The sequence below is a fragment of the Petromyzon marinus genome, chromosome 7 (assembly GCF_048934315.1).
Source record: "Petromyzon marinus isolate PM22_M1 ecotype Great Lakes invasive population chromosome 7, UKy_Petmar_22M1.pri1.0, whole genome shotgun sequence".
Taxonomy (NCBI): Eukaryota; Metazoa; Chordata; class Hyperoartia; order Petromyzontiformes; family Petromyzontidae; genus Petromyzon; species Petromyzon marinus.
The window spans coordinates 16,557,279-16,582,319 of record NC_133673.1 but is presented as its reverse complement, the minus strand read 5'-3'; the positions used below and the strand labels follow the sequence as shown (position 1 = coordinate 16,582,319).

At 53.6% G+C, this 25,041-nt stretch overlaps 1 protein-coding gene across 5 annotated transcripts in view; it reads right to left on the bottom strand.

The window, feature by feature from the left end:
• Nucleotides 1-25,041, bottom strand: part of OLFML1 (olfactomedin like 1) — a 97,292-nt gene that overhangs the window by 5,327 nt on the left and 66,924 nt on the right. For 3 of the 5 annotated variants that reach the window (XM_076065463.1, XM_076065462.1, XM_032949300.2), the window contains exons 3-7: nucleotides 9,328-9,562; nucleotides 7,296-7,449; nucleotides 3,399-3,536; nucleotides 1,059-1,363; nucleotides 344-450 (exon numbers count right to left, since the gene is read on the bottom strand). In XM_076065463.1, coding sequence (XP_075921578.1) covers nucleotides 344-450; nucleotides 1,059-1,363; nucleotides 3,399-3,536; nucleotides 7,296-7,449; nucleotides 9,328-9,539 — 916 coding nt within the window. In that variant the 5' untranslated portion in view covers nucleotides 9,540-9,562. Of the gene's footprint in view, nucleotides 1-343; nucleotides 451-1,058; nucleotides 1,364-3,398; nucleotides 3,537-7,295; nucleotides 7,450-9,327; nucleotides 9,563-25,041 lie in introns of those variants that run through there. The other 2 variants (XM_032949303.2, XM_032949302.2) reach the window with 2 other exon arrangements.

The following is a 25,041-nucleotide window of genomic DNA, read 5'->3' as shown; positions in this document are numbered from 1 at the left end:
CTGGTTTTACAGTCGACATCAGAATGTGTTGACGCAGAGGAAAGGAAATGATGGCGAAGGGTCGTGACATCGACAGCGCCGATCGCGATGACCTGCCGACCTCGACGATAAAAGTGGCCGCCCTCCCTCGGCAAAAAAACCACGAATGTGACGCCGTTCGCGCCGCCTGTCACTCGCGCGGAGGTGGGGGGGGGCTGGCGGCAAACGGCAACGACGTTTCGCGCGCAGTAAATAATTGAGCGCGCCCTCGCGGAGCCCTGGGAGAGCGCGTCCGAGGCGCGCTCGGGGCTTGGGGGCGCGCGACCACCACCCCCCCCCCCCCCACCGCAGGCGCTGCGCTTACCCGAGTCCCGCTTGTAGGCGAGGCGGATGCGGATGGCGGGCGACGAGGCCGTGGCGGGCTGCTTGCCCGTCGATCCTGGGCCCGACCGCAGCTTCTGGGTCGCAGAGCTGCGGACGCGAAGGGAATGAGGAGCACGTCGCGCAGCGGGAACCACAAGTGTGTAGAGGCAGATGCGCGAGACGGAAATCAACAATCTGGGAATCAATCTTGATTTGATCTGGGAATCGCAGAAGCGCGCCTAGACGTCTATCGACTCGACGATGGATAATGAACACAAATAGAGCCCGATTTATTAGTGGGCAGGGACATTTTTTTTCTTTTAAACATTTTTTGTACACAAACCACAAAATATGATCAACCAAACAGGAAAAGGAGCAGTGGATTGTCAGATTTTGTTTCCCCCACAACAGCATCTGCTGTCAGTCGCGAGTTAGGTCCGCAGTTTGCTCTGGACATCTGGGCGAGTCTCTCCTTAAGCCGTCCCACGAATGGCCTAGATTCAGGGTGACAATCTGACTCAATAATGCGTTGTTATTATCTCATTTTACAATCTCGTTTGTGTTGTCGCGTTTTTACTGCCTCGCGTAACGCGAGCCGACCGTTTGCGTCTTGTCGAGTGAACTCTACCACACGATACGCATCGCGCCTAGCGTGCTAACGATCTATTAGGGTCGATGAATCGTGCACAGAGACACCGCAAAACGCAGCCCCAAACCTCTTAGCAACGTCTGCCGGTCCAACGAGCGTCGTGTTTGCAAACTTTCCTTCGGCCTTGGTGGGTGAGCCGAGCTTGATGGTGAGGCCGGACAGGGAGACGCTGCCCCCCTGCACTTTTCCCCCCTGCCCCGGACTCTGCTGGTGCAGCCTCTGCTCCTGGCGCGGCGCCGGAGAGCCGCTGCCGCTCCCCCGTGACGTCGGCTTCCCGGCGTCGTCCGGCCGAGCACGTGACCGGCAAACATCGTCGCAGTTTGTCTTCTTGTCCATTCCCTCCATCGCCTTCTCCAACTCGCTCAGCCGGACCTGCACACCACGCCCCGTGCATCAACTCACTCGCCTGGCCAGCTCACCACGCCCCGTGGGTCAACTCACTCGTCTGGCCAGCTCACCACGCCCCGTGGGTAAACTCCCTCACCTGGCCTGCTTACCACGCCCCGTGGGTCAACTCACTCACCTGGCCTGCACACCACGCCCCGTGCATCAACTCACTCACCTGGCCTGCACTACACGCACCGTGCATCAACTCACTCACCTGGCCTGCACTACACGCCCCGTGGGTCAACTCACTCAGCCGGACCTGCACACCACGCCCCGTGCATCAACTCACTCACCTGGCCTGCACTACACGCCCCGTGGGTCAACTCACTCACCTGGCCTGCACTACACGCACCGTGGGTCAACTCACTCACCTGGCCTGCACTACACGCACCGTGCATCAACTCACTCACCTGGCCTGCACTACACGCACCGTGGATCAACTCACTCACCTGGCCTGCACTACACGCACCGTGCATCAACTCACTCACCCGGCCTGCACACCACGCACCGTGCATCAACTCACTCGCCTGGCCTGCACTACACGCACCGTGCATCAACTCACTCACCTGGCCTGCACTACACGCACCGTGCATCAACTCACTCACCTGGCCTGCACTACACGCACCGTGCATCAATTCACTCGCCTGGCCTGCTCACCACGCCCCGTGCATCAACTCACTCACCTGGCCTGCACTACACGCCCCGTGGGTCAACTCACTCACCTGGCCTGCACTACACGCACCGTGCATCAACTCACTCACCTGGCCTGCTCACCACGCCCCGTGGGTCAACTCACTCGCCTGGCCTGCTCATCACGCCCCGTGGGTCAACTCACTCACCTGGCCTGCACACCATGCACCGTGGATTGTCGCGTTAATTTGCGCCTCCCCTTGGTGATTATTTTGCTGTTTACATTCTGCTTGATTCCCTTTAATGTGGAATGTTCACTTGTGGCCACAGTGCTAGACAACGACCCTAACATATGATGTTTAACGTTTACTTATGCGCAGGGCTTACTAATGATTTGTTATCACTAAATATGTGTTGGGTCACTGGTAGACTGCAGCAGGTGACACGTGACTCGTCGTCGCCATAGCCATTGCAGAAAGTAAAGTATACTGGATGTGGTGTCCCGGATGTGGTCGCCATCGTGGACAGACTCGGCTGAAATGAGGAAGTCACTCAGCAGGCCTCTTCATTCACACTCGGGACACATCCTCTTTGTGCTCTGCAAAGAGTGATTACCGCATATAAATCAATCCAAGATGTCCCACTCGTATAACTCAAATCGCCTACACGAAGCTGCACACGAATTCTAAGAAAACATTTCGTGCAGTCGTTGGGTCACCGGGATGAGACCATCAACTCGCCGCACTCGAGGACCCGGATTAACCACGGCCGGCTGAAACCTGCATCGAGTGGTGCCGGTTCGGTGAGTTGGGACACGTCCGTTGGGAACCACCTGAGCCACCCAGCCACCTCATCTGTTATCCTCCCGCAGTGACAGCTCTCAGCGCACCATCTGTGCTCTACAATTCCGATGTGCATCCACGCAAAAAGTTGCTGTGCGGCAGTCGACGGCGCGGCTGACGCAGCTGACGAGCAGCCACGCCGTGGGATTCCGGGTGCCCGTGTCAGCGAGCCCGCGCGTCGCGTTCCCCACGGCGGCCTCTGCGTGTCGTGTTCCCCACGGCGGCCTCCGCGTCTCTCTTCCCGTGTGCCGCCGAGCTCGTTTGAAATAGGAACGGCCTGCGGGTGCCCCGCTCGCGTGCGTTACCTTTGACACGAAACGCGGATGCAGATTGAGCGCCGAGGCACTGGCTGGCAGAGGCACGCGTTCGGCGTTCATTAATTCACCTGCGCCATCTCCATCTGCCACGTGTGATTACCAGCCTGTCACGTGTGGTTCCCGGCCTGTCACGTGTGGTTCCCAGCCTGCCACGTGTGGTTACCTGTCACGTGTGCTTACCTGCCACGTGTGGTTTCCTACCACGTGTGGTTGCCTGCCACGTGTGGTTACCTGCATGCCGTCCCACCAGTGGTTGCCGTGCTGGGCCTCGTGGGACATCCTCTCGAGGCGAGACAGAATCTCCACCTCGAAGTCGCGGTACTGCCGCACCACCGTGTCCACATCCTGGTAGACCTTGTCCAGTCGGTCCTACGCCAGACACGGGGGCAGGGTGAACACCCAGAGACACGGGGGCAGGGTGAACACCCAGAGACACGGGGGCAGGGTGAACACCCAGAGACACGGGGGCAGGGTGAACACCCAGAGACACGGGGGCAGGGTGAACACCCAGAGACACGGGGGCAGGGTGAACACCCAGAGACACGGGGGCAGGGTGAACACCCAGAGACACGGGGGCAGGGTGAACACCCAGAGACACGGGGGCAGGCTGACACTGAGGCTCACGTGCGCTCGTTTCCACAGCCACTCACTCATCGTGGCCATCAGCATCAGACGTGATCTATGCACTGCTGCATGGTTCCCATCCATTACAGTTCTGCGATGCAAGAGTTCACCGAGCACCTGCACACAAGGCGGCATCATCGCTCCATCTCCACAAAGGACGTCCCCTCTCAAGTACGGTCCCTTCCTTTCGCCGCCGCTCTGTGGTCGCTAGACTCGACCACCGGTCACCACCCGAGCGACGCGCCATACCCAAGTCCCATTTTTCTTAACGGTCAATGCGATGGCGTCTCCATCTGGCGTACGCCGTCTAATCCACGTGTTCCTCTTCCTGTCCCTCGGTGCGATTCCCCGCGTGAACATCTCCACGCTTCTCTGTGCATCTTTTAGTGGCATCGCAGCCAACATCGATCTCCAACTACAAGGAGCATTATGTCAGTGCTCATCTCCCGTTTATAGCCCTGAGCCGGTGGCGGCAATTCTCAAATTCCCATGGTGGAGGGTGTCGATTCCAGCAACAGGACAACCAATTCTGGCTTCCCCACGCAGTGGAACTCACCCAACACATTGGAATGATGGCCCGTGGCGTGATTCGAGATGAAGCAATGATCTCTGCACCAAAGGGAGCTCAGGTATACGAGATAGTATATATATAATATAAATATATAAACCACAGTATTTAATTTCGAAGCGGGGTTATTCTGGGGCATGGAAAATAAAATCTCTTCCTTGGCAGAGCCCCCCCCCCCCCGGGCCCCCCAAATTTTCAGCACCAAGGTCGGCGGCCGCAGCCAATGGGAGACGGAATCCGCGTCGCCCGGGCGACTGCGAGGCGTTCAATTATTTACATTGGCCGCTCGCACACGCGGCGGCAGCCCCTCGACCTAACCCAGGGGGGGGCGCGGGGGAGGGGTGGGGGCAGTGGGGATACCGCCCCCCCCCTGAGCGCTCCCCCCGCCACCAGCACCGAGCCACCATCCCCCGCTGCCTCCTGCTCAGTCCCCCCCCCCGCCCTTCCGTCCTCCGCGGCCCACATCAGTGGCGCCCCCAGAGGTAAACATTCACGACGGTTCCTTGCCCCGCATCTCCTATTAGCACGGTTGGCTACGTACGGTGCTAAAGAAGTTCAACGTACACACACAATCAAGAGAAAGCGATTTCCGGACCAAATGAGCATTCAGGCAGCGGTGCTCACCTCCTGTTTACGGACCTGAAACAGTGGTGGAAATTCACGTTCCTGTGGTAGCGGGTGAGTTTATCCATAGGACAACCACTGTTGACTTCCCCACAGAATGGTACCAATTGTATCGACCCCGGCGGGATGATGGGCTCTTTAACGATGCCAGAGGGAGATGACCGGGTGCAACGGATTATTTTCCCCCCAACGCTGCGTGCACCTCTGGTCCTCACAGCTCCTTTCCACGTGTACGAGTGTGCACGTGCGCGCGCGTGTCTACGTGCCTGCGAGTGTGCGCACGTGCGCGTGCGAGCGAGTGCGTGTGTGACTCGCCTACTGAGCAAGGAGGCTGTGCAGCCAATGGAGGCCGGGCCACTCGACGCCTAAACCAAAACCCATCCCCCCCCCCCCGTGGATTCAATTCAGCGCCGCAGCATCAATTTACCCGACGGAGCGGTGGCGCAGTGGTTAGCGCACCGCGCTGTGAACCTGGCGACGTAGGTTACATTCCTGGCCACGGCTGATCAGTGGCGAGTGATATTTGAACCTATCCTGAGCATGCCCACTTAACCAATATATGTGAGTATACTATACGATCATCATCATCATTAGCAGCAGCCACGATAAATCCACTGCTGGATGAAGAATGCCTCCCCAGGCCGCCATCATCCCCTCGCCACCCCGCGAACCTTCCCGTTGATTGCATCGCTGCGACTCCGTCATTATTCTCGACCTCTGCTATCGGGTCCGAGCGTGCACGCGGATAATTAAATCACATTGACCAGAGAGAGAGAGCGCACCGCTGTCCAAACGATCGGGCATATTGCGTAGCCAGAGATTCGGTAAATAATGAAATCGCCTCGCTACTGTGTTGTTCTGACACTAACAATGGTCAAGGTTTAGACTCGAAGGTACGGATTCAACTGGACCGCCCACACAGTTCCTGGAAACGGAGTAAACAAAGATCGGACCGGCGCACTTCATGAACAGGTCACGTGGCTCAGCGGCAGGGCGAATGTCGCGAGTTCAAACGCTGGGGTTGACTCAGCCCATCATAGAGTGAGTAGGAGGCTGTGGGGGGAAGTCAACAGTGGTTGACCTACGCAGACAATCGCTCCCGCGATAGGAGTGAGGAGTTCCACCACTGGCTCTGGGCTGTAAACATGAAAAAGCACCGCACCAATGCTCATTCGAGCAGTAAATCACTTTGACTTCATGAATTCAGGAAAGCCTCTCTGAGTCTCAAGACTCCTTGTTCAAGACGGTCCCTGCACAACCATGGCCTTGCCCGGTGTCTCCCGGACGCCGCCCCAAGCACACGAGCCAGGACCTGACTCTTAGCCACGGCTCGGCTCAGGCCGGGTTCTGGCCCAAGTGAGTCATTGCTCAAAGCCACGCTTAACTTGATACAGAAGGTCGCGGATTTGATCCTGACCCTGACGCCTGTATTTTTTGGAGTTTGCGTGTCTCTCTCCCTGTGGTCACGTGGATTTTTTTCCGGGTCCTCCGATTGTCCCCTCCACATACATTTCCACGTGATGGGCCACTTCGCTTCTGAAAAAGAGCCGTATAGCTCAGAGGGCCTTACCTGGCAAAATAATCATACTCTTTGGTTATTTAGGTAATTTTACCGAAAGAACCAAAGAGTATAGATTCCTGCAGTCACGAATGCTTCAAATCAAAATTAACATCGTTCGTTCGTACTCGTTTTAGTTCTGGCGCTGTCAGCATTGTTCCAACCGTGCTCAGAATTTCCATGAGCCGAGTCTGAGCCGAGCCACTCAGTCGGGCGTCCTTAAAAACAGCTGAGCGGCTCGGGACTGAGCCGATCCATCAGGATCGTGCCACTCGGCTCGGGAATCGACGATTCCCCTCGAATGTCCTAATCCTAGCACGTCGAGTGGCTGCAGAGGCGGCGCCATGAACCAACCCGTGTCTAAGTCTTCAGATGATTTTGTGTCACCAGCTTGCGAAATCAAAGAGACGGGGATAGAGTAAGAGTGAGCCTGGGTCACCAACATGACGAAGGCTAAACAAGCACAGCAGCGAATCAATTAAGAATCGGAGGCAGAACTGCGTCGCGCGACAAACGGAGAATGCCGCGCGGACATAGTCGATGTTAAATAGTGGAACACAAACTCCCTGCAGCCGTAAGGCGTCTATTGCTGAGACCGATCGGTTGTAATAACATTTACAATCAAGTTACAGAAACATAAAATCAGATATACAAGAGCATGGTGACTATCGCGGCGAAGTGTAAAAGAGACGCGGATTCGCGAGTCGAATTGTCATCGCGGGTGACGGTTGCGAGTGGGACCCGGGCGGCGAACCTCGAGGGTGGAGAGTCGCAGCTCGGTGTGGTCCGCCTGCAGGAGGTCGTGGCGCCACGCGTCCCCTCTGCGGGCCGAGCCCGCGGGCCCCACGGCGGCCCAGGCGGCGACCGCCAGCATCGCGGACAGCGCGATCGTCATCACTGCAGGGTGACTTACGACGGACGGTGTGACGATGTGATGATGATGGTGTGATGATGATGTGATGATGGTGATTGTCAGAACGCACGGGGCGACTCGGGCCGCGAGTTGGCTGGGTGGTGGTGGGGGTCACACGAGGCAAGCGGCAGCGTCTGTCCCGCGGGGAGCAGCCCCTACAAGCTCCATGATGCGATTGTATTTGGTGGGGGGGGGGTAGTAGTGGCGTGGGGGGCGCGATTAGGGGGGGCGGGGGGCTGCCAGACGTAGTCGCCCCTCGTTCGTGTCGCGGCGTCCTGTGCCACCGCCCGCTGGAGAGGCTCCGAACTTTAAACAATGCGAGGGGGAGGGGGCGCCGTTGGGAGGGCGGCTTCTCCATCGTCTCTAGCTGGCGGCAGATATCAGCCCGCGATGATGTCTGCTTGCGATTAAGGATGCCTGTGGCTTTGGCAGAGAGTGCTGGGCTTGGAAGGAGATGTGTGGAAAGCATGCGGCGTGCGGGAGGAGAGAGAGAGAGGAGGGCGGTGGTTGAGGTGAAGGAGAGGCAAGAGCGGGGCCGTCTAAAGGATTCAAGTGACCTTGGCTCCCTGCTCAACTCATCTCTGTTGGTGGTCCAGAGCCATTGGCGGCAATGTCACGTACGGGTGAAGTATGGTCAACTAACTCCCCGTCGCCACGCGCACCGCGTGGGGAACCTCTCATCCAGCAGTGGAGAGACAAAAAGAACTGGACTGTACGCAGAGTCATCCCGAGGGTATGGCGAATCGGGGCGAGCGCCCCGGGCCCTGTGTTTGGGGGGGGGGGGGGCGCGCTTCAACGTCATTGTCAGATGTAATACTTCAGGTTGAGTCTGAAGTCGGGGGGGAAGGGGGCACGGTGGGATTTGCTCCGGGCCCCGCAGCCCCTAGGGGCGGCCCTGGCTGTACAGGATGAGGCACCTCCAGAGAAAATTCAGTTTGGGGCTTTTTACAAAGTTGGAGTGAGTTTACCGACTCGGGGGTGGTGATGGGCTGAGTCTTGGGAGTATACAATTTTCTCACTCGTGAGCATTAATCCTGCTCCATTCAACGAGTGATCTTGAATATTATCCCGTTGACAACAATGACAATCTCATAGCATAAAACACCGAGCAGAACTAGAACCCTTCACGACGTCACTCATCGATGTCCGCAAAACGGAAGTCTCTTCACGGTGTGCTTTGTCTTGCGTATTTTTCTTGTTTCGTCTTGTTTCTACAAATATTACCCGCTACATTCCCCTGTACATACACATACTGCACGCGTGTGTACGACTTATGAAGATTCGGAGGCGCAATTTGATTGAAGCATTATATATTTTCTTATCTCCGTGTTTCTCATCTCGTTTGTATTATCATTTCTACTGCCTTAGCTGTTCTGGCTGCTTCATTTCATTCCAGCCCAAATGCATCATAAGCAGCATTATCATCTCCATACAGCGCACCTTCATTGTGCATCCCCCATACAAAGACAAAGACCCCCCGTGTAGCCTCAACAGTCTTTTGGGGCAAATGTTGTTAGCGAGTAGCACCTAAGGCCACCACGGCATCACAAGCGAGTGCGGACAGCACTCCGCCTGGCCGCCTTTGTCTCCTCAGTGGCGATGTTTACACGCCGCACGAGGTATCACATTGGAGGCCGAGTCGACCTAGTAGGGGTTCAGGAACGGTTCAGATAATCATCATCGGCTTTGGCCGTGAACGGGAATCGAACGTGGGTGGCCAGCTTTGCAGTGCGTGCGTTAGCACTCACAACGGAATCGACAAAAAAAAACGCATGTTGCACCAGTGATGCACCCACTCGTTGTTCGTCTGCATCGTTCGCGGCGTCGAGGGCCGACGTTCACATCGCGTTGGAGAGAAGGGCCCCGTGCTCACCGTTGCTCAGCAAGGCGCGGACATCCCTTGTTGAACATTCGGCCGGCGAGTTGTTGACGTGGTTTGTGCTTTCTGCAGTGGCAGGGGAGGCCGCGAGCAGAAGACGCTGCTGCTGCTGCTGTTGCTGCTCTTGTTCTTGTTGCGATCCACGCAGCGTCGCCTATCGCCTCCTTGGCTTCGTCGACGAGCCCGAGCGTTCGACTCGAACGCATTCCAACACCGGTGACTTTCCCTGCTGCCGTACAACAGACGACGAATCGACAAATCGACACGTCGCGTCGTCGTTATCGAGGCCGCTCGATAAATAACTCCACGTTTTAAAAACCCGGTCCTGAATGCAGACATGGGGGGTGGTGGGGTGGTGGAGTGGTGGCCCAACGAGCCAAGCGGGGAATATTCCAGCATTGTGGGAGCGAGCGAGCGAGCGAGCGTCGTGAGGTTGGGAAGCCGCGTGGCTGCCGGGGCCAGCGGTCGGCGCCTCCACCAGCGCCGTCACGGAACTCGCGCGCGCGCCCCCGCAGTGGAACTGCGTCGACTCGACGCCACCGTGGCCACTGCGGCGCTGATTGAAGCCGACGCCTGGGTGGGCGCCCCCTCGTTACGCTGATGAGCCGCGGGCTGTGCCGGCGGGAGGTCGGACGTCGAGGAGGGGACGATGTTTTTGGTGGGGGGGGGGGGGTGGAACGGGGTGGCGGATAACGGATGGTGGAAGATTGTATTTCTTTGTAAGGGACACATTCTAATGTGATATTTACTGAAGAGAGTGCTTCGGATTGTTTCTGTTCAGAGAGAGCCACGTGCTGAAGGCCACGTGCTTTTCGTTAAACGTGGGTATTGTCGTCCGGGGGCATGTGTTCAGACACGCGAGCTGTCTGATAGCCGGTAGGGATCATGCGGAGACGGAGGACGTTCGTACGCTTGTGTTGGGAATCGTGGCCTGTGGCTCACACGCCCGCACGCTGGCCCAGTTTCTGCGTCTCTTTGGCGAGATTTGACAAAAACTGCGCCATAAACCCGGTGACCCGACTTCAATTTCCCCACCCACGGCTAACATCAGTGGCGAGTGATATCTGAACCAGACCTGGTTCCCTCCTATTCACCAACCCGTACTGACGAGCCACGGTGAAGTACAGGCAAACCACCCCCATGACCGACAGAATGTGGGGGAGGCCATCATCCAGCAGTGCATTGATACACGACTATAAATTATAATAAGTGTTATTATTTTGATTTGAAGCTTTCGTGACTGCAGGAATCCATACTCTTTCGGTAAAGTCACGTAGGTAGAAAAATAAAACATTTTTTTTTCTACCTACGTGACTTTACCGAAAGAACCAAAGAGTAATACTTATTATATTCCAACTGTGCTCCGAGCCTAAAGTCAAAAGACATTTGTACTTGGAGCCTCGCAGCGAGCGCCGGTGACATCGCCTCGTGTCACCGCGACCAAGTTAGATGCCACCGCGACCACTTCTTGTGGTCCCTTTAGATTGCTCCGAGTCGCACTGCGTGTCTCGCCGCCCTACGAGCCCTGTCACGGAGGTGCCGGTCACAATGTTGAGCTGCAATTGGGCCAGATTCAGCGAAAATCCACGCCTAATGAGGACGGGTCTCGTGTGCCATCGCTGGCGACCGAGCCGAGTCATCAGCTCGCTACGCTCGATCGTCCTCTGTTAAATCGCGAGCAGCGACTGCAACGGGGATTCAATCCCAACGGTGCTGACTCCGGGTCTCTGACATGGCCATTATAAACCCCTGGAGAAAACCCGGCCACACACACACGCGCCAACCCATGTTTGAAGGTTGCACATAACACAACACGCCTTCTGCGGAGTGGAAGATTAACCGTTAGCCTCCGCTCCCTGTATTTTAAAGCAAAAGATGGAGATGCGTTTTACAATGTGGTATGTGCGTGTGTGACTAGATTCGGGGAGCGGTGGAGTAGCGGTTGGCGCATCGCCCTACGAACCCGACGACCCGAGTTCGATTCCCGCTCACGGCCAACGCCGGTGACAATTATCTGAACTGGTTCTGGGCCTCCCCCTAGGTCGGCTCGTTCTCAAATGGTGCGGTGTGGTGTGTAAACATTGCCACTAGGGAGACAAAGGAGGTCGGGAGTGGTGCTGGCCACCCACCTCCCTCGTGTGACGTGCTAGCCTTCATAGGTGTTTGCTAACAGCACTTGCCCCAACAATCTAAGGCTATACGGGCGACATTTCCCTTTGTCGTTTGACCATATTGTTACGACTTTGTTCACATGGACCACAGGTCTGGGTGGGGTGAGTCTTACTTTTAGAAGTGTTTTATAGTCTGGAGAATGCGGTGAGGTCTGCACGCACATCAGACAGACTTTTTCTGCGGGCACTTTAAAGAATCTCCACCGCGCCGCATTGCTCACTGGGCGGAAGGACGCAGCCTCCTCGGCAGAGGCAGTCAGCGCGAAACCACGAGGCCACGGCAGCAGCCGCATCCTCCACGTACCCCCGCCCCCTCCTAACACCCCCCCCCACCGCACGCGCCCGCCCGCCGGGAGGATGGAGATTCGTTGCGATTTGTATTCCGGCCGCGATAGTGCCCGCCGACACGAGGAACCTCGCTGGTAATCGTGGCTAGCGGATGGCGAGAGCGTAGCGGGTTTTCCTTAGCCTCCTCCATCTATTCACCGGCGTACGTGAATCACGCGCAGCCCGCATCGCAACCCCCACCGCCCCCTCCCGCGCGCCCTGCGGCCCCCTCGAAGCCGGACTCGGCGCACAAGGTCACAAGGTCACGGGCAACTGGCGGAGCACGTGGCAGGCCGGCGTGACCGGTGACCCGTCGGGTTTGCCACGTGGTTGGCGAGTGGCAACATCTTGAACTCTCTCATTTCCAGACATACATTTTAAAATAAATTAGATGTCATTTTAAACAAATGTTTTAATCTAACAAAATGTTGTATTCAGCCTACCCCCCCCGCCTCACTGCTCCTACCCTCCAAAAATGTGTTCACCCTACCACCTATCGTGGCAAGAGGGCCATGAGAATCGGGAACTGGCGATTCATACAGACATTGAGATGGAGATGGGGCAGTACGGAAAGTGAGTTGCTGACAACGTTATCCATTTCACGTTGACATTCTCTTGTATGTGTACTGTCTTTGTTACGGTATTGTGTATTTTGTATCAAACATAACACACACACAAAGACTCTCGTGAACTCTATCCCCGAGACCCATTGCAGCCCTGCTGGGTGAGCAGCGTGGCGATTCTCATTACCGCCGTTACGTTCCAGCGGCTCGTGCCACGAAGTTTCCCTTCCAGAGGGACCCAGTTCTGATCAGCACCAGTCAGAAAAAAACCCCTACACAACACCGTCCCATTCACAGGCAGCTGTTGCACGTCGACTCGGTTACATTTTCTGCATTATAAATATATATATATGGCTTAAAATTTCGAAACGAGTGAAATGTAACCAACCCTTGGCGCTTATAATGTATCCATCTGACCAATGCGCTCAGACGCGCGCAACCATATCCAAGGTTGCGTTCAGGGGAATGAGATCGGCGATGTTCTCTCTCAGCTTTTCTAATTTGCAATTTTACGTTCCTCTGATTTATTTGAGAAGGTGAAGTTGCTGCTCGACTCGAGCACGGCGTCCGATCCAATCGCGGCTCGCTCCGCCTCGGCCCCAGTTCCCCGACCTCGCGACAACTGCCGCACTGGAGACGCGGGGAATAGATCATTCATTTGCTCGCGGTAAAGAGGCAAAGACAAATCCGGTCCCCCCGCGCAGCCTTTCACAGACTGTTGGGGCAAGTGCTCTTAGCGAGCACCTATGAAGGCCGGGAAGGCACACGAAGGGGTGGGTGGCTAACACCACGCCCGGCCGCCTTTGTCTACCTAGTGGCGATGTTCGCACAGCGCACCAGGTATTCATTTGAGACCTAGTTGACCTAGGGCAGGCCCATGACCGGTTTAAACAGTCGTCACTGATGTTAGCTGTGTGCGGGAATCGAATTCGGGTCGTCGAGTTCATAGCGCAGTGCGCTAACCGCTACACTACCGCTCCACCAACGCACTCACACAGCGATTGGCGGTGCCGTATTAATGGCGGGGAGAGATTCTCACCGTGCAGACACCCAAACGTCGCTCGCGTGAGACCCCGCAATTCGAATTTAACTCCGAGCAAGTGTTGGACTTGCAGCTATCGAACGACGTTGCTCTGACCACCGCATGCAAAGTTGTGACCTTGCTGCTCAGGACTCTGTCGACGTGACGAGGGGAGGGGGGGAGTGGGAAGCGGCTGTGGAGGAATGGGACGGGCGGGGGGGGCATGTCTCAACATCTCACAGCTCTCTGCCTTTGCACCAAAGCAAATTGCAGTTAATGACATTTCATTCCTCGGTCACGCACGCCTCTCGCTGCTCAAAGTGTTCGCGGACAGTCACGGAGAATGTTTTTTTGTTCCGCCGATGAGAAGTGTCTCTCGCGGGCAGGAGGTGCCAATCACCGCCACTCGTAATTAGTGGAGTTGCCCATTGCGCCGTTACCGGGCAGATCATCTCGTACTTATCACAAACGTGTATGACAGCGATATAATGACCCCTATATCGGCGAAGCTTTAATTTTGTTTAAATTTCATGGAGAATGTCATTGCCTTCCAGTTGTGTGCGGCTTACTGGAATATGCAAAAAAAATATGTTAAAGGTAAAGGCGCGGCCCTGCAAGTGCTTGCTCACGCCACTGCGGCAGACCTCAACTGGAGGTAGACATATTATTGGTTCTTTCGGTAGAGTCACGTAGAAGGGAAACAATAAAATAATAAGAATATAAAACAATAAGATTCTAACGACGTTTCGACTGCAACACAAGCAATCATCATCAGGTGTGAAAACCACAGCAAGAAATTTTGAAAAAAGTGGCGGTTTTTTTAACGTTAGCACCAAATAAAAAAACGCCACTTTTTTCAAATTTTCTTGCTGTGGTTTTCACACCTGATGATGATGATTGCTTGTGTTGCAGTCGAAACGTCGTGAGAATTGTATTGTTTTATATTCTTATTATTTTATTGTTTCCCTTCTACGTGACTTTACCGAAAGAACCAAGAATATGAATCCCTGCAGTCACGAAAGCTTTAAATCAAAATTTGGAGGTAGACAGTCACTATATATAAAATATATTTTCGCCTCCTCTTCCACGATATTAAAATATACAATATTCAAAACTCAGCTGCACGGGTTTTAACCAGATCTAAATAGTGTGACCATATTCCTCCTATTCTGTCCTCCTGACACTTGCTCCCTGTGAAGCACAGCATCGACTTTAAGATTATTCTCACCACGTTTAAGGCCTTGAATGAGCTGGCTCCGATATATCTCACCACCGATCTGCTTAAGTTGTAGATTCCACAAATATATTAAGATGCGCAGTTTCTGCTCTTCTGCTCATTATTCAAAAGAGCCGACTTTGTTCCTTTGTGGGAGACAGAGAGATTTCTGCAGCCAAGCCCGCGATTGTGGAATTCCCTTCCTCAGTTCATTAGGGACTCCGAGTCTGTGACACTTCTTAAATCGAGTCTTAAGACTCACCCGTTTGTATTGCAGGACTCTCTCCACAATCCACGCTTCATATTCTTGGTTCTTTCGGTAAAGTCACCACGTAGAAGGGAAACAATAAAATGATAAAAATATAAAACAATAAAATTATCACGACGTTTCGTCTGCAACACAAGCAATCATCATCAGGTGTGAAAACCACAGCAAGAAAATTAGAAAAAAGTGGCGGTTTTTTTAACGTTAGCACCACAGAGAGCGATTTGGCAGTTTGTTCAGATGGATGAGTCCATCTATGTTCGGAAAAGAGGAGGGGGGAGACGAAAATAATGGATGCGGTCTGAAAGCCATCATAAGCGTGAACAATCAATTAAGACCCGAAATGGTTTATCAAATCCTTCCAATGATTGCTAAGCCAGAATCCATCTTCTCAGTTTAAATTGTCTCTGTGTTTGTATATGTGGATAGCCTCATGAACGAATCTCTCATGGTAGCCAGATGGCTTGCAAAGAACCTCTGTCTTGGAGAAGTCAATGTCATGTGAGCCTACTGAATTATAACAGTGATCTGCCACCGCCGAGGTGTTGATCGTACCGTGTTTTAGGTCTGCTTTGTGTTCACGAATGCGGTCCGAGACATGTCGTTTGGTTTCTCCAATGTAACTACTACCACAGAGGCAACTTAGTTTGTAGACGCCAGGGTACTGTATGTCCGGAATCACATCTTTTACAGACGGAACCAGATCACGGATTTTATGTGATGTGTTGAATCGGACCTGGATGTTTATTCAAGATTTTGGAGATCTTTTTTGTGATCCCCACAATGTAGGGTAAAGTGATGGTTTTGAAAGGCTCCTCAAGAGGGTCCTTCTTCATAGTTGGAGTGATAGCTATGTGGATTGTGTAGTCGGAATAACCATTAGCCTTAAGAGCTTGGTGTACGTGCTTGAGTTCACTGGCTGTGTGTTCCTGGTCGGATATGCATTGGGCTCTATGGTGCAGAGTCTTGATGAGGGAATTCTTCTGGGATGGATGGTGGTGTTAATCCGGTTTCAGGTAAGCATCCGTTTGGGTAGCTTTCCTGTAGACAGAGTGGATCATTGAACCATCAGGTCGCTTTTTTATTAGGACATCCAAAAAAGGTAGCTTGCCATCTTTTTCGACTTCACTGGTAAATCTGATGGCTGGGTGTATGGAATTGATGTGGTCGAGGAATTGGTCTAGAGCAGGCCGGCAATGTGGCCAGATGACAAATGTGTCATCCACGTACCTCTTCCATAAGGTTGGGCGCAGAGTGGCAGTCTCAAAAATATGAGACTGACGCCATACAGACTCTGCACCATAGAGCCCAATGCATATCCGACCAGGAACACATAGCCAGTGAACTCAAGCACGTACACCAAGCTCTTAAGGCTAATGGTTACTCCGACTACACAATCCGCAATGCTATAACTCAAACCATGAAGAAGGACCCTCTTGAGGAGTCTTTCAAAACCATCACTTTACCCTACATTGCGGGTATCACAAAAGAGATCTCCAAAATCTTGAATAAACACAAGATCCAGGTCCAATTAAAAACATTACGTAAAATCCGTGATCTGGTTCCGTCTGTAAAATATGTGATTCCGGACATACAATACATACATTGGAGAAACCAAACGACATGTCTCGGACCGCATTCGTGAACACAAAGCAGACCTAAAACACAGTACGATTAACACCTCGGCGGTGGCAGATCACTGTTATAATTCAGTAGGCTCACATGACATTGACTTCTCCAAGACAGAGGTTCTTTGCAAGCCATCTGGCTACCATGAGAGATTCGTTCATGAGGCTATCCACATATACAAACACAGAGACAATTTAAACCGAGAAGATGGATTCTGGCTTAAGCAATCATTGGAAGGGTTTGATAAACAATTTCGGGTCTTAATTGATTGTTCACGCTTACGGTGGCTTTCAGACCGCATCCATTATTTTCGTCTCCCCCCTCCTCTTTTCCGAACATAGATGGACTCGTCCATCTGAACAAACTGCCAAATCGCTCTCCGTGGTGCTAACGTTAAAAAAAACCGCCACTTTTTAAAAAAATTCTCGCGTGGTTTTCACACCTGATGATGATTGCTTGTGTTGCAGTCGAAACGTCGTGAGAATTTTATTGTTTTATATTTTTATTATTTTATTGTTTCCCTTCTACGTGGTGACTTTACTGAAAGAACCAAGAAAATGAATCCCTGCAATCACGAAAGCTTTCAATAAAAATTTAACCCACGCTTTGTAAAAGCGCTTGGGGGAGGGGGGGGGGGTGTTGTATATGTGGGTGTTATGAAAATTTATGAAAATAATGTGAAATTTGAAATTCCGAAATTATGTTAATTAGTGTTATTATGCGCAACAATTATGCTGATTTGAGAGATAATCGTATTAATGTATGCGCGTGGGTGTGGTTATGATAATGCAGGTCGTTATGGATTATCAGGTCGAGCCTCGGTGACGAGGATTGTGTTATGAATTGGAATAACGCAATTGATCGTGTGCAGTTCTGTAGGTGTTGTGAGCATAAATGAGAGAGAGAGTCGATTCGACTCTGCCATTTTAATTCCGTATTATCTATAAGGATACGATTACTCTCGATTGAACATTATGAATTATGTTTGTTATGGATTATGTGTGGTGATAGGTCCCCTAAAGGTTCAGATCTCATACGCAGAACAATCTTAAGCAGAATTTCAGGAATAATCACACACAAACCTTCTGCTTTAATCAATTTTATTTTCTAGCTATACTTTAATTTTTGGATAATATGAAACTCAATCTCGGGATTTTAACACAACATTAACACGGTGACCATCACGATTGCGTTGTTTCACTTTGATAACGGCACCTGTGGTTAATTCCCGACGCGTAACGCAATCGATCGGTTGTTGAGAGAGAGATTAATACATGCAAACTATTCTATCAAAAACCTTAACTTTATCATATGCAAAATCGTATTTGAACTATTACACAACACGGCACTCGGTCTTTGATTCGTATCCAAACCTTAACACATTCTGATATGCGAAATTATTATGCTTGAAATCGTCAGCACAGTACCACGGCGATGTTCGTTCATTGATTCATAAACGATTATGCAATTAAAGCGTTCGACTGAAATACTTCTAATTGCCTTATCGACGTAACTCAATGGGTGGCGATGTATTTCGTTATCAGCTAATAGTTGACGCATTTATCCTGAGTCTTGTATGTTTTAATGAGAGTGTTGTTGGCTTCTTGCGTTGAGCAAACGCCTAGGTTGATATTCCTTGTCAAAAAAATGTTTGTTCGTTGTGTAGCGGTGGGGAAGTGAGGAGGGGGGGGGGGAGAGTGTGGGGGGAGGGCCTACGAACGGCTGCCAGTTTCTGTCCACCGCTGGCTGGATGAGTCAGCACGACGCTCGCCGTCGTCGCGCCGATGGGTGTTGAGTGCGGCCTCGCTGCCCTCTCCTGGTGCTGCCCGAACGCTCTCAGCGCTGGTGGTGCTGGTGGCGCGCTGTAGCACGCTCTGAAGTGGCGCGCTGTAGCACGCTCTGAAGTGGCGAGCTGTAGCACGCTCTGAAGTGGCGCGTTGTAGCACGCTCTGAAGTGGTGCGCTGTAGCACGCGCTGGCGCTGATGGCGCGAGTTGTTCTCCTTGAAGATGTGCGAACGCGCCCGTGCTGGTTCGCTGACAGCAGTTTCTCTCCACTGCTGGCTGAGCTGCTGCACGCTCTTGCTTGACGTTGCTGGCCGCGCTCTTTCTCCTTGAAGATGCGCGAACGCGCCCGTGCTGGTTCTCTGACAGCAGTTTTCTCTTCACTGCTGGATGAGCTGCGCCGGTGCGCGCTCTTTCCGCTGCTGTAGTATCTGACGCTGCGCTCGCGGGCGGCAGGTCAAGCTTTTTTCTGCTGAGTGAGCCGAGTTGCACGCGCTCTCTCTGTTGAGGTTGTTGGCGGCTGGCCAAGCTTTTCCGCTGCTGGATGAGTCGAGTCGCACGCTCTTTCTGTTCGTTGGCAGCAGCAGGCTTCCTTCACTGCTGGATGAGCTGAGTCGGCACAACGCTTGGCCGCTGGTTCGTTGACTTCTTTTGTTTGTTGGCGTAGGACGCTCTGCTTTTCCGCTGCTGGATGGCTGGCACTTGATGTAGGAATAAGTTTTGAGTGTTACTTTGTTCTTCCGGCTCTGAACTACGCTCGTTGATACATCGCGACTCAGCGATCCTCGCTACTTAGCGAGGCTCGGAGCCAGCCGTTCCATGCGACTGCTCATGCCTTTGATCCGTCTTGACTGTCTCCTTCTGCTGGACTGCGCTGACTGCTTTGACTGAACTTTTTGATAGCCGTTATATTAAAAAATAATTACACTCTGCGCAGTGAAGGGGGGGGGGCGTGGTCTGTGTGTGTGCGTTCGTGTGTCTGTGTTTTACAATTCTGGAGGGGATGAGGGGGCGACCCTTCCCTTGACTGGTATATTACTGTTTATTGCTCATCTCCTGGATTTTCTGGTTTGATGGCCCTGTTACGATGGGCATCTGGTTTTCGTGTGTGGCTGGCTTACGTGTTTTATTAATTATTTGGTTTTGTCACTTAAAAAAAAATGATATATATAACGGCAAATATTATTGTTAATCTTAATTTTGGAAAAGGCTCATATCCAACAGGGGGGGGGGGGGGTGGTGCAATGGTCAGCAGATTGAGACGTGAAGGTGGAATCCTGAGTTTGATTCCCACCCACAGCTGCCATCAGTGACGCACGAGACCTTCCCCAGCCCACCGAGTTGTCGTCACAGTGAAATGGGCTCCAATTCGCGTACCCACGTGCTCCTCTTGTGGACCGTGCTCACGCTACTACCGCGGGGATGGGGGGGGGGGGCTCAACAACAACAATAACAGACGTCATTCGCCACGAAGCGACGGTGATCTCACCACAGCGCTCGTGCCAGTCTAAGTGCACATTGAGACCGTCACGTGACGTATGGAAGGATCGCTGCTGGCAGGAGGTCACGGGATAGACCCAGGCGTGATGGAGTTGACCGCCTGGGATGACTGGCAGATGCACCACCTATTCTGCTCACTGTGCCATCGCTGCGGGTTTGCCGGCCGGCGCTCTGCCCGTTGTTGGGAGCGTCGCTCGCTCCATCCTCGCTGCCACAGGGCGACAACCTCCAACTGCCCAGCCGTCTCAAAATGCAGCTAGCCTGGCACTGGCCAGTAGCCTTTCTTGACGAGTCTCCTGCTCCCAGGGGCAGGCCTGACGAGGTGTTCACAAGCAACATCACCGCAGCCATGAAGGCGCAGTGACGGCCTTTCCGGCGAGGTTCACGTGCAGTGAGCACGGCCGTGCGCTCGGACCTGCCCGCCCCATCGCCCGTGCGGGCGACGTTCCCGCACGTGCCACGTTTGGGTGTTTGCCGAGAGTCGCAACGACTCCCGCCGAGACGTCTCCGATGTGCTCGGCGTCGTCTCCTTTCTGCGCCACGTCGCCCGCCAGCCCCCCGGATGGGATGAGGCGCGCCACCTTCGTGAGACGAACATCGACTCCGCGCAAGCAGCAGCGGCGCTCCGCGATTCCCGAGAGATGGTCGGGGGGGGGAAGCGATAGGAGGAGGATGAGGAGGGGACGTAACGGCCGAAATTGAAGCGAGTGCCGCGGCCGACAATATTAACAGCCGCGATTCTCGCGGGCGCGGTGATTAAGCAGTCAACTCGCGGCGCGGGATATCAGAGCGGAGATCAATTCGCGAGCCTCACCCAGGAGTCCGCACCTCCCTCCCTTCTCTCATCACGGCACACAGCCCCCCGCCTCGCACGCCCGCGTCTTCTCAAATATAGTGTGTAGGGGGTGTAGGGGGTGTAGCAATATAGTGTGTAGGGGGTGCAGAAATATAGTGTGTAGGAGGTGTACCAATATAGTGTGTAGGGGGTGTAGCAATATAGTGTGTAGGAGGTGTAGCAATATAGTGTGTAGGGGGTGTAGTAATATAGTGTGTAGGAGGTGTAGCAATATAGTGTGTAGGGGGTGTAGTAATATAGTGTGTAGGAGGTGTAGCAATATAGTGTGTAGGAGGTGTAGCAATATAGTGTGTAGGGGGTGTAGTAATATAGTGTGTAGGGGGTGTAGCAATATAGTGTGTAGGGGGTGTAGTAATATAGTGTGTAGGAGGTGTAGCAATATAGTGTGTAGGGGGTGTAGGGGGTGTAGCAATATAATGTGTAGGGGGTGTAGTAATATAGTGTGTAGGGGGTGTAGCAATATAGTGTGCAGGGGGTGTAGCAATATAGTGTGTAGGGGGTGTAGTAATATAGTGTGTAGGGGGTGTAGCAACATAGTGTGTAGGGGGTGTAGTAATATAGTGTGTAGGAGGTGTAGTAATATAGTGTGTAGGGGGTGTAGCAATATAGTGTGTAGGGGGTGTAGCAATATAGTGTGTAGGGGGTGTAGTAATATAGTGTGTAGGGGGTGTAGCAATATAGTGTGTAGGAGGTGTAACAATATAGTGTGCAGGTGGTGTAGCAATATAGTGTGTAGCAGGGGCGGAGCCAGGATTTTCAGCCCGGGGTGACATTCAACAAATTTTTATTTCAAGAATTATTAGAGAGTCAGGCTGTTGAACTAGACGCCATCGGTTGGCGACACACTCTGACAATGCAGTTGTACGGAGTCCGCCAGACCGAGTGTCGTACACTTTTACGCAGAATGTTTCAGATTTTCGATTTTTTTTTCGGGGGTGACAATTGTCTACCCTGTCACCCCCCCTGGCTCCGCCCCTAGTGTGTAGGCGGTGCAGCTGCGCCGGGGTCCCATGGGGTCACATGGGCCCGGGCGCCGGACTGCCGAGCAGCACGTAAACAAATGAGTCGTCTACCACGGCATTGGCACAAAAAACGAGCTCACCACGTTCGTCAATAACACGGCCCTTCAAATAGACGACGTGTCGGGCAATGAACCTTCTTCATTAACAAGTTGTAGCAAGGGAACACCTCCACGACATTCTAACCCCGAGCCCAAGCGCAAAGCCGCCACAGTGGCGCAGTTCGCGAGCGTGCGGCGGCGGTGGCGGCGCAGCCCCTGGCCCTGAAGGGATACGGAACGGGGGGCCCCTTTTACTTCCTTGCAGCAGTGCCACCAGCCGCATGGCCACGTGTTAATTAAAATAAAAACCCCGAGTCAATAAACTCACCAACAGCTCACCAAGTGGAGAGCGGTAGCGCGGTGGTTCGTGCACCGCGCTGTGAACCCGGCGACGCGAGTTCGATTGCCGCTCACATCGGTGACGAATGTGAGCGGTGACGAATGTTGACTCAGCATTAAATGAGCATCTGGTGCAGTGTGCAAACCATAACACTGGAGAGACAAAGGCGCTCCGGCCTGGTGCTGGCCACCCATTTCTTGCCCCGTTTATTAAAGATATGCAAATCACTCAATATAAATCCGCCGTCTTCATATTAAGTGCGGGGGGGGGGAGCTTTGGTATTTCAATCACGAGGCGCGCGTGCAACGTGTTTCGGCGCATCGTCTACTTGAACGGAGGCGGCGGTCAACGTGGAGAGGCGAACCCAACCTGAGGGGCGCAGGAAGACGAGGCGAGGGCGGGGGGGGCGGGGGGGGGGCACGACGCAGCAGCCGGAGCGCTCCACAGACGCCACGCGGACGGAGTGGCCGCAGCGCTCCCTGCGCGGCTGCACCGTGGGGTCTGCTCTGGCTGCGAGCCTCGTGTGTAGACAAGGAAATGCTGCGGTGCCCATCGCACAATTGCCACTGTTGTTAAATGTTACACCGATGCTGCTTTTACTTTATAAATAATTTCAGCTTGTTGCAGTCGGAGGGCCTCACCCCACTCCATCCCCCGCCCCCCGACGCTACGGTGCTGCCCCCCCCCCTCTCCGTATGTGGATCGCGAGAACCGGAGCTCGTCCTCCGAACGGCGAGGAGGCTCGCTCACAGCACTGGCACGCCAGCTTGTTTTCATTCACGCGCTCGTAAATCCGCGAGTCTGTCCCACCCCATCCTCCTTGCCTGGGCTCCGAGCAATACATCGCCAGTTCCAGGAAAAGCGCTTCTGGTAATCCGCATAGCCCAGGAAATCCGTGCAGTAACCCCCCTCCCCCCCCTCTAAAAACCCAGCGCAGCCGAGCGAATCATGAGCGGACATACATCCTCCTGTAGCCCAAAACCCTGCACCACGAGGCTGCCCTCCGTATGCTTGGTGGCTCTTGCGGTGATACTACACGTGGCAACCAGTCTGTCACGTGGGCCTTTCGCGGAGTTGTTTGCCGCAGGTGCGGGCCAAGTAGGGAGGGGGCAATCAATGAGCCGTGCCCGCACTCAACCAGGAGCGCGCGCCCGTGCGGTGCGTGGCGGCGTGCGCGCAATGAGCGCGCAACTTCCCTTCCCGGCGCGGCGATTCATTGCCTCGCAATCATCGTGCGAGTCACGTGACGGCAAGGGAGCCTTGTCAGGTCACCACTGAACTGTTGATCAAAATGGTATCAACATCATCAGCCATTGTCTATCCACTGCCGGAGGCACGCCTCCTTCATGGCCCAGTGTCGTCATCCACGTCACTCCTGCACACGAGTTGACTTAATCGCTCCATCGCCACGGCCATCTTTGACGCATTCCCCTCCTGTGGATGCGATTCCGTCACAAGTCTCGTCCATGATCGTTCATAATCTCGTCTTGCGATGCGTTCTTATCAAACCCATCTAATTGGCAACGTCTCATGTTTGTGCCGATTCCCTTGATCCGTGGGTTCCTTCCGCCGTCCGTATAATTCCAAGCGTTCACCGATCCATACACTCCCCCCTAATGTACCCCGATTAACGCGGGCAAGACGCTACATCCTAATCTCATTTCTAATGCCAACCCTAATCCCTAACCACACCCCAGTGGCGTAGCTACTGAGGGTGCAGGCGGTGATACTGCAAGGGGGGGGGGGGGGGAAACACTGGCTAGAGGGGCCAAATTTCATGCTTTATTCTTTATAGTAAGACCCATGCCCATCGCACTACGCAACAATCCCCAACCGCTGACCTTAACCCCAACGCTTCCACTCAATCCGAGCTTCAATCCAAACCCAGCACCTCTGCTCCATCACAATCCGAAACCCAAAGGCTCACCACGCATTAACCCCGACTATAATCCAACAACCTCATCCTATCCCAATCAGAGGTCCCAGGCCGACACTTATCCATCCCTTAACATCACCCATGCCCCCAACCCTAACCCGGACACCCCCATCCGTCACCATTGCCCAGACCCAAACCCCGACCCCTGTCCGCAGCACGCTCGGAATTTGAATAACAGGGCCCTGTGACGAGGCGTGGGAGGACACACGAAGTCGTCGAGGATAATTAACGCGTGCCCTTGTCCACGTGCCACCATCGCAATTAAGGCTCGCTAGCGATCGCCTCCCGTTTTAGAGGCGCTGCTCTCTCGAGAGAGCACAGCTAAAACGCCGGACCAATTAAGTGCAGATTTTTTTTTCTCTTCCAATAGCTGCCTTGGGGCAACAATGGCCCAGTTCTGTGAATCTTGCGAATTCTCGTGACAAACAAAAAACCTCTTCTCCCACGCTCCCTTCGCATGACAAAAGAAGGGCCATCATCGATAGGAATGGGGGGGGGAGAGAGGGAGGAGGGGGGGGGGTTACGACGCCGCGCGTTATTGCGAGAATGCGTCATGTGGCATGGAGCCCAGGGCAGGATATGAAAGATGCAAGAGACGATGTGACCCGCTCCAGAATTCCTGGAGCTACCGGGCTTACGTCGATCCCACCGTTAAACCCAATCTGTTCGGTAATAACATTGCGGAATTATTATAGATATAGATATAATAGGCAACGTTTCGTGAAATGGCCCTTGGTCACAGCACATCAAGAAGGGCCATTACACGGGATGCCGCCAAGTACACATTCAGCCGGTTAAGGCCAAAGTGTTGTTGTTGATGAATGTGTTGACTTTGTTGTTGGTTGCGCTTGTGCATCACTGTCAACACAGCGGCAGCAGCAATCAATGCGAGTCCCCCGCAGTTCGAGTGGAGCAGACGTCCAAGGGCTGTGGGGTCGAGCCCGACGCCTGCTGCTCTGTCTTGAGTTTGCATCTCTTTCTCTCCCCGTGGTCGCGGTGAGTTCTCTCCGGGTCCTCCAGGTTTCCCCTCCACATTGGAGA